Consider the following 10,377-nt stretch of genomic DNA (forward strand, 5'->3'; position numbering starts at 1 on the left):
CGAATGAATCAGCCGTTTGAACAAATCGGTTGAATGAATGAATCCCTCAACTCACTTCTGTGACTTTCCGCCGCCTACTGGCGGTTTTAGTTTCATATTTAAAGTACCCTTTAATTAAAACGTTAAAATTAGAAATCATTTCATGTTTAAATATTGATTTAAAAAAAAAATCTCATAGCTTTATTTATTCAATTGTAAATGGAGTGTAAATATATTAATGCTGCTTCTGTGTCACCTCTAGACTGCACTGCAAACATGGATTTTGATTGAATTAATTAATTTGACTGGTAACAGTGGTACTGTATAATTATTGTATAATCAAGTATTATTGTATAAATAAGTATAATTACTGTATAATTTGAATGTTAGTATTTGACATAAAAGGTGATTCATAACTCTAAATAAGTTTAGAAAGAATGTCCATATATAGGTGAAAATGCCCCTGGAAATCGATTTAAGCTGGCAAATTAAATTAATTAAAAATTAATTAAAAAATTAATTTCGGTCCCTGCTGTTAACTGACCACTGCATAGAATATTAAAAAATATGAATATCTTTGTGAGTCTGCTGTCAACAACAGGCCTAAACCGGCCATGTCACCAGCACAAAAACACCATCAGTAAAATATCATCTAATTATCAACAAAACATTGTAAATATTGAGATATATTTTTGTCAATATTCCACACCCCTAATGTACGGTATGAATTATGATTTCTTCAGGTCTTCAAAAGCCTTCAATTTGACTTTAAAAAGTGTGCAGTAACCTGTAAACGGTTAGACAGTTACCTAGCAAGTCAGTTATTTTCAGTAAATGAATTAATAAGCTTCTTGGTCCCCATTGCTTTTGCTCTATAGTTCTCACCAAAATAAAGAGAAAGAAGGACATCATGTCAATTACAGTTACTGTGACTAATACTGAATATGTAATGCAAATGTAAAAATATAATGGAAATGCAAATACATTGTTGAATGATTATAAACATGGTATTTTGCCTGTTAATGCCTGCAGTGCAGTGCAGAAAATGATATGACAACAATAAGGTCTAAATGTAACTGGCCCCTCTAACAGCACAACTGGCCCCAGCTTGGCCCCCCCAATTGAAATGGTCTAGAACCGCCACTGGCTACTATACAATAGGTGCAGACAAACACGTGTTTTGTCAGTACAAGCCTTCACTGTGCGCAATGCAACTGAAAGTGAGTAAGTGAGTCTTGTGCACGAGATGTGTGTGTGTGTACTAGAATAAGGCTGAATTCGGAACCGCATACTAGCAGCATACTACTCTTACTATTTCTGCCATAGAAAGATGTGGGAAAAAGTAGCACGAGTAGGAGTATGCAGTTGGGAAATCAGTAGTGTTTTTTTATTATTTGGATAAAGATAACATTATACATGCACTTTCGCATATTATGATACAATTATGTATATAAATTATCGACTAAATACTTTGTAAAGCTCACAGACATTTAAATTATTTTCTTCACGTCCTCGCAGATTTGCCTTCAGTTAACATGCAAGAATAAAAGAGCACAGACAAGTGGGAAAATGGCACTAGCCATCAGTCTTGATCGGTTGTTGATTTTTATCAATTAGCTTGTCAAATGTGTTTAAAGCATTACTGTATGTTAGTGCTGTGTGATATGACACTATATAGCGATGATTTAAAGTGTGAAGCGATTGAACATAGATGGGCCTATTTGTGGTGTAAACAAATGTATCCGTGCAGCTTTTAGTGGGCAATTCAGGAATTATTGGAACGCTGGAGTGGAAAAAGAAGCACTGCTGAATGATACACCACAAAAATCTTCAGGTTTTAGTTTTATTGTTCACTAAAAACATGTTTTTAACTTTGGGTAAATAGTGTCAAATGAATCTAAATGAATTCTAATTTAAAATTTTAGATAAACTTTCTAATTTTAATAAAAGTTATAGAAAAAAATAAACTTTACATAAAAAAATAGAAAATTACTATACTATACTATAAAAAAAATGCAACAATATGTATCGTGGATAGTGACAATATGTACTGTATAGTGGATAGTTTACCCAAAATAAAAACGAATGTGTGGGAAAAAATTCCTGTTTTCAGAGTTTTAGCGTCAGTACAATCAACTACAATAGCCTATATAATGTTGAAAATATTGCAATGGGGGAATATTTGTGGGTCCTGATAATGCCAAATGTCTTATGTTACCAGTAAAGTAAGTGGCCTACATTATTTTAAATTTATCTAGTCAGTGACAGAGTGCAAGCATATTCGTCTAAAATAATTCTGTATTTTCAGCTTCAGAATCATGAATATTTTTATTCTGGTGTCACTATTCTCCTGTGCAATGGGTTCCCATCACCAAGTCCAAGCCTATTCATTTACACCCACAATGTAATATCAAATTTAGCATTTTAATCAACAGTACATTTTTTGTTAACCTTTTATCATTTGTCTTGGAGTTTCGCAATAATATCATATCGTGAGTTCAGTACCGTGATATGTATCGAATTGTGGCATGAAGGTATTGTTACACCCCTATTTAAAAAGCATTGGAGTACTTGCAACAACAACAAAAAAGCCTCAAAAGGGTTTGAAATTCAGTTTTTGCTGTGGTATCAAAACTGATATTTAGAATTGTGAAACCATGATATATATTGTTACTGTGAAGTAAAATTAAGATTTTGGGTCATATCACCCATCCATATTATTTGCTTGATATCAGAAAAGGTTCCCACAGTTTTACATACAGTATGGTTTTTTAATAGTGTTCACCACAAGTAATAAACTACATTGTAACCTGGTCAGAAATAAGTATATAAAATGCTTCTATTTTGCATAAGTTTATTTGTAATTGCCAGCAAGAAAGAAAACTTAAGTAGATTTGCAATGTTGATAATGTGGAAACGTGTCATCACAGTCTGTGAAAAGGGTGGCAGGAGGTTCTGTTGAGGAGTGAATGTTTACTGTTACAGCTGTGTTTTCAGAGAGAAAAGCACATTATTCCAATGTGGCTGTTGCTGAAATCAGTGTCCATCTACAATCAAGAGTAATTACAAGATGGAGTTTATATGGCTTCATTTAAACCAGTGGCTCTCAAACTTTTTGACCTCAAAATTGTCAATTCAAAGGCCCCTTCATATCTAGGCAAGAAAGAATATTTCCTTGGATACACCTGCTGTAATGATGAAAAATATTGTTTTTTTTTATTACTTTATTTGGTGAATATAAACTAGGAATGTCAGTAGATGAAAATAATTAACCATGCACTAAACCACAAATAATGTTATGATTCCAGATGTTTTAAGAATATATGATTTTCAATAAAAGTTGACGAGACAAGATACACTTCTTAACAAAATAAGAAATATGATGTCAGTGTACATTTTGAATCATTTTATCTTAGGTAGATTATTTAATATACTATTTATTGTCACCACCACAAATGCTGAAAAGGGTGAGGGCTCTTTCTATTTTAGATTATTACTGCAGTATTGATTATGGACTCTACTGATTATATTAAATAAAACTTCAAACTGATTAAGAAAGATGTGAAGGTGACACCATCAAGCAGATTTTAATTGATGAGCAATGGCATTAATATTAAACAGATATTAAATGAGGACTTAAAGATGTAGATGACAGTGACGTTACCAATTCCAAACTAAGAACTAAATTAGGGACGTCAGTCCATACATTTCTGGCAAAAGAACAAAAAATAAAAACAGGTCCACTGCCAGTTTTTTATGTGTGCAACCAGATATTATATCATTGAGGCATACTGCTCTATTATCCATGTTATCTGATGTATATCAAATGTCACTTCCAGGAAACATACAATGAAATTGTGTCATCAGCTCAGTTATTATAGACCCACCGTTAATAGACCCACTGTAAAGACCATTTCATCTGGAACTTCTTCAGACACGTTTGATAACACACAAGCCGTAAACTCTTGGCAATCAAAATGATTAACATGCCTGATCAGTGCGCAGGGCAGTAATCTCAGATGCTATGTTCGTCAGAACTGCGTCAGAAGCGATGAACTCACTAGAGGGGAGAAGGATTGGGGAGGCGACGCTTTTCAGGCACACTCATAGCGCAGCGAGTATCAGCACTGGGCGGGTGTGAAGAAACCTCTGGGAAAGAAGGAAAATCTTGCTAGTTCTGTTTTGTATAACAGCAATAAACAGGCGTAAATTTACTACAGCCAATAAATTTTTCAGTCTTGTGTCTCTCTCCGCCTAAAGCGAACGAGTGTAACGTGCGGTGAAGAATCGTGGAAGCATCTTTTCAGGACCTTGGACAGAGCGCGCGCATACAATGGCTCCAGTGACGACAGAAGAAGAACATTTCGGTAAGTAAATGGTTGTTATTTATCATAGTCTGTGGACAAATCTGATTTGTGCATGGTTAAAGATCTGTTATTACATTTTTGGAAACGTAATGTGGCTCAGTAATGATTTATCTGATGCGCGGTCACAGACATAAATAGGCGCGTGCTCTATTAGTATTCTATGACATCACTGGTGTATGAAAATGTTTGAAACGCGTTGAGATGCTTGTCAGCAGCTTTCAACGATTACTTAATAATCACAGAAGAGTACATAATTTGTTTTCTGAGAGACAGACAAAATAAGGCTGACAGAGCACCTTAGCTAATTCAACACAGAGGTGCTGCACCCACCTTGAAAACGGAAATTTCCACTTTCCCAGACACTACTGCACTACCACATGATTGTGGTTTCTCAGGCTTTCCTAGCCAAATCGATATTTACAGTCCTTTATAAATATAGTAAGATTTTATATTTTAAAAGTGCATTATTTTTCTTTTGCATTGTTTTGCTACAACTGTTATCATCAACACATGTCAGTGTCTGTGTTGCCTATGATGCAAATAACTTTATATAATCTCCGTATCCCTTTCCTGGTTGAAGGTATTTTAATATTTCATGCCAACAATAAGACTACATATATCTATAAAAAATCTAAATATATATTATTGTTTTTTTCCTCCCTTAATTTCCTGTTTTATACATAGCGGAGATTCCTGTGAGTGTGGCAGTGGTGAGTGTGTTTGGCCTGGTCTTCAGCGTCTCCATCTTTGCATGGATTTGCTGTCAGCGCAAAGCCAACAAGACCAATAACAAGACCCCGCCCTATAAGTTTGTCCACATGCTGAAGGGGGTCGACATTTATCCTGAGAGCCTGAATGGAAAGAAGAAGTTTGGAGGAGAAAAGACACCGGAAGCCCATGGAAAACAGACCCTCAGTCCCAATGGTGGGCGGCCAGAGCTCCATCTGGACCTGGAGAATCGAGATCTTAATGGAAACTTTACCTCCAAGCCACCAACCCTCCAACTGAAAGTGCGCAGTTCCCCGGATCTGGACTTCCCGTCTCTTGGGCCGTGTGGTAATCAGGATGCTGGTACTCCAGAAAGCATCCTATCCAGTCAGACACCAACACCGGCCGTGGAAAAATCTCAGGACAAAGATGGTGGTCTGGGAACTCTCTTCTTTTCAGTTGAGTACAACTTTGAGAAGAAGGCTTTCATGGTTCACATCAAGGAAGCACATGGATTGTCCCCCACGGATGAACAGTCGTTGACCTCTGACCCATATATTAAGCTGACCTTGCTGCCTGAGAAGAAGCACAAGGTGAAGACACGTGTACTCAGGAAGACTCTGGACCCGGCCTTCGACGAGACCTTCAGCTTCTATGGAATCCCATATGCACGTGTTTCCCAGCTGGCTTTGCACTTCATGGTGCTGAGTTTTGACCGCTTTTCACGTGATGAGGTTATCGGAGAGACCCTCGTTCCTCTGGCTGACATCGACTTGTCCGAAGGGCGGGTCCTCATGAGCCGGGACATTATTAAAAGGAATGTCAGGGTAAGAACAGCTTTAATTATAGTTTCCTGTATTTCTCTGTTACAACCCATATATATATCATTTTTATACTGTTATTATATGATATATTCATTTTTAATGATTTTATGTTTGTATATACATTTATAAGTTTAAGTTAATATCTATTTATATTTTTTAAATTGATATATTTAAACATGCTCCCATAGATTGCACAGCTAAGTTTAATATGAAATCACATACATGTAATGTACCTTTGGAAGAGGACAGAGATTTTGGTTATTTTTTAAGGTCTTAACATAAATCTTAACATACCAGCCCCAGCTTATGTGACAACTGAGACAATAGTTTGGTCCTATTTAATGTGGGCAGTCAATGACACACCCAAGCCTGGAAAGAGAAAACATCTAATGGTGTCTGTTTTTCCTTTTGGGTCAATAATTAGTCTTTGTCATCCATCTTAAAGTCCCACAGGTTGTTAATTTTTAATTGACCCTCTAATGGACCACTCAAAACAAATTTTTTTCTGTTTTTACAGACTTAGTATTCAGGCTTATAATAACTGTACTAACATGTTCATAAAGAGTCTACTGCCAATTTCTTGTCACATTTAATGCACCCCTTCATGCACAAAATACTTTAAAAGTATGTGGAAGGCTACTAATTTAAAAAAAGTGAACAGGGCAGAAGTCATCATCTTTGACTGTTATGCACATAAGAATTGACCCTATTTGAGCTGAAAGGAAGACTATAATGTTTCATTGGTGACTTTGACTGCATATAGTTAAACAATAATAATTATGCTTCAACGGTTGAGAGACATTGGAAGTCATCGCCGTGGCAGCAGCAGAACCCTGCTGATGTGTTGCCAGGGCAACATGCTGCCATGTTCACACATAATTTGAGTCATACATTGGTGTTGTGCCAAGGGAATGATTCACAGTCAGTTTCTCGTAACAATAAGGCACTGTTTAGAAGTTGCCCGCTCTAACCTGCCTAGGGTTCGTTGCCCAGTTGTTAGTTGACATTATAAAAAAAAACATTTTGGGGGTTGTGATGCTGATTGTGTCCAAACCAGAGAAAAACATGGAAATAAATGTCTTTCTTCTTTATCTTTATCGGTAGAGGAGTGCTGGTCGAGGTGAGCTCCTTCTGTCCCTGTGTTATCAGTCTACCACCAGTACTCTGACTGTGGTGGTGCTGAAAGCTCGTCACCTGCCCAAGGCTGACTCCAGCGGACCCTCAGGTGAGGTCAGGGTGTGTGGGGCAGATATTGGTGGTCATTAGCAGAAGCATCATGCTTAATATAGTGCATTTTAGGTTATTAAACGTCATTAAACGTTTTGTTAATGTGCTATGGAAACAAAATAGCCTCACTATATAATTGATTGTAGTATTGGAAATTTGCAAGGCTGCAATTCCCCTAGCTGGCCACTGTTTGTCGCCATTTTTTCAGCGTTTGTTGCCCGCCAGGTATCCATGGTAGTCACGTGACTGCAAAGTATGAATTATATGGTCTATTTTATATATGGGATGGATGGATGTATAGATAGATAGATAGATAGATAGATAGATAGACAGACAGACAGATGGATGGACAGATGGACAGATGACGGATGGATGGATGGATAGATAGATAGACAGACAGACAGATGGATGGATGGACAGATGACGGATGGATGGATAGATAGATAGACAGACAGACAGATGGATGGATGGACAGATGACGGATGGATGGATAGATAGATAGACAGACAGACAGACGGATGGACGGATGGATAGATGACGGATGGATGGATAGATAGATAGACAGACAGACAGACGGATGGATGGATGGACGTATGGACAGATGACGGATGGATGGATGGATGGATGGATAGATAGATAGATAGATAGATAGATAGATAGATAGATAGATAGATAGATAGATAGATAGATAGATAGATAGATAGATAGATAGATGAACAGGCAGATGGACAAACATAACCATATTAATATTAATTATATTAATAATATTATAATAATAAGAATATTTTTTCAAATTTATAATTCAGCCTAATTGAAAACCATTGATTGAACATTTTATGTACATTTTATGATGGATCGCCTGTTGTTTTATTAGCATTGAGATACTATTATAGTTTTTCTTAATATTTTGAATTAGTTTTATTTTTATATTTTTCATTTTATTTTAAAGTTTTAGTAATTTTATTGTGCGTTTTTTGCATTTTTTACTGGTTTTTCATTCATTCGTTTTTTTAAATGTCTACAAAGTTTTCTATTATTTTTTATGCATCAAGTTAAACTAAGTGAAAATCGGAAATGTTGCCTTGTCTACTTGGTGAAATAAAATAAGCTTAAGTTTTTGTTTTTAAGTTTACTATTCAGTTTAATTGGAGTTATAATAACCCTGATTAGTAGGCTACAATCAATGTGTCGGACACTTATGAAACCCTTCGTACAGCAGAGATGGGATCTCCCAGGGCACAATGTTTCATTTCCTGCACATCGACTGAAGTATTGATTTCTGTCTCACTCTGTTTATTTCTCTTACTCCCATCTTTTTTAGACCCTTACGTGAAAGTGAACTTGTTCCAGGGGAAGAAACGTGTGTGTAAGAAGAAGACGCACGTGAAAAAGTGTGCCCCTAACCCTGTCTTCAACGAGCTCTTCGTTTTCGACCTGCCCTCGGAAGACGGCCTGCGGGACACCAGCGTGGAGCTTCTCCTGCTGGACTCCGACAGAACGTCCCGTACACCTGTCATCGGCCGGCTCCTCCTCGGCACCTCGTCCCCCGGCACCGCCGGCGAGCACTGGCGCGAGATCTGCGACCACCCGCGCCGACAAATCGCTAAGTGGCACGCGCTGTCCGAAGACTAGCTCTGCTGGTCGCCATGCTGACAGATGCCCAGGAACTGTCATTGGAATTCATGGTTGAGTGGGCAGGATTTGAACTGTGGACTTGTCGCGAGTAATATCTGTCAATCAACTGATCTCAGTCATACAAGTCATATCTTTGGGGTGGGGCTTATTCTAAAGGGGGAGGCGCCAGCTGAACCCGGCCAATTATTGATTCCAAAGACTGTCTCAGATGACCAATGGCGCTTTTTCTTCATGCTTCATTCGAAACCTGATCGATCGCCACCTTGTGCAGTACAGAATGTCATGTTGCTATTGCTGTTCTTCTCTACTCACTGTTAATAATACTCCATCATGCGATACAATTAAGATAATCCTGGTAATGTGATGATGTAAATTAACTGACCTGTTTACTTTTTTGAAAGATGCTTCTATCTTTTGTCTATTCTGATGTTGAAACTCATTTAATCTCTTCCTTTTATACTTGATTTCTCAACTTTGGTTTGTTTTTGCATTTTTTGCCTGACATTTTTGTAAGTTAACATGGTGTGGAAGCAGCCTAAATTAGGCACAAACAAGCAGAGACTGATGTGTTAAAGGAGGACGACTACACGAACTGAACAGGACCGCATGCAGTGTGCGTGTACATGTGTGAATGTGAGCGTGTGTACGTGTATCTGTGTGTGTTCTGTATATAAATGTGTATGTGTGTGTTAGTTCAGTTCCAGTGGAGTGTGAGACAGAGTGTTGTTCTCTTCACTGTGAGCACAACGGTGGAAGTGATGTATATGTGTATTACTATAAAACATCAAGTTCCGAGAAAGAAATATTGTATGTCTCCTGTGTCATTTAGTTAATCTAAATCCATTCCATCTGATCATTTTAATGTTATTTACTGTGATGACTAAGTCTGAGTCAGTGGTTTTGCGTCACAGTCAAATCAATAATTGTAATTAACATTAGAGAGATGATGTAATGTGAAAAAATAATCATTTTATTCAGCAAATATGGATTAAATTGACAGTAAAGACAATTATAATGTTATAAAATATATATATCAAATTATATATCAAACAAATCTTGTTCTTTTGAACTCTATTCATCAAATAATCCTGAATTTTGCTATATTTTTTCAATATTGATAATAAGAAGAAATATTTCTTGAGCACCAAATCAGCATATTAGAATGATTTATGAAGGATCATGTGACATTGCCATCACAGGAATTAAATACATTTTAAAATATATTCAATTAGAAAACAAAGTCTTTTAAATATTACTGTTTTACTGTATTTTTTATCAAATAAATGCAGCCTTGGTGAGATTACAAGAAAATTATTTTGAATGATAGTGTGTGTTTCCTCCCTCCTCCTTTCTTATTTGAGGGCAGTCAACAGGAGTTAAAGTCTTTTGATGTATGACATCAGGAAGAACTATATCCTCACAAAACCTGCGGGTAGGATGCCAAGGCTTAGAATATCAAGGGCCTGAATGTTCTGTGTCTCCTTGGATCTGTGGCAAAATGAGCTAAAGCTCTATTACTAGCCATCTACGTCAGTCCATTGAGTACAGTGCTGGTGTGTCAGTGCTCCACATTTCTAAAAAACATGTGTTACTTAGCACACGCGTGAGCACCCACGCTTACCATAAATAGTGAATTA

The 10,377-nt window shown here is 37.0% G+C and overlaps 1 protein-coding gene across 1 annotated transcript; it reads left to right on the forward strand.

Moving 5' to 3' along the window:
• The first annotated feature begins 3,858 nt into the window (after window positions 1-3,858).
• syt4 (synaptotagmin IV) lies at window positions 3,859-9,543 on the forward strand. The gene is made up of 4 exons (XM_077228113.1): window positions 3,859-4,346; window positions 5,031-5,881; window positions 6,983-7,103; window positions 8,427-9,543. Exons 1-4 carry the CDS (start codon window positions 4,313-4,315, stop codon window positions 8,735-8,737), a joined length of 1,317 nt encoding a protein of 438 aa, XP_077084228.1. The 5' UTR covers window positions 3,859-4,312; the 3' UTR covers window positions 8,738-9,543.
• The last annotated feature ends 834 nt before the right edge of the window (window positions 9,544-10,377 follow it).

This window comes from Siphateles boraxobius, unplaced genomic scaffold (genome assembly GCF_051911475.1).
Source record: "Siphateles boraxobius isolate OS27281-9 unplaced genomic scaffold, OSU_SipBor_1 130, whole genome shotgun sequence".
Lineage (NCBI taxonomy): Eukaryota > Metazoa > Chordata > Actinopteri > Cypriniformes > Leuciscidae > Siphateles > Siphateles boraxobius.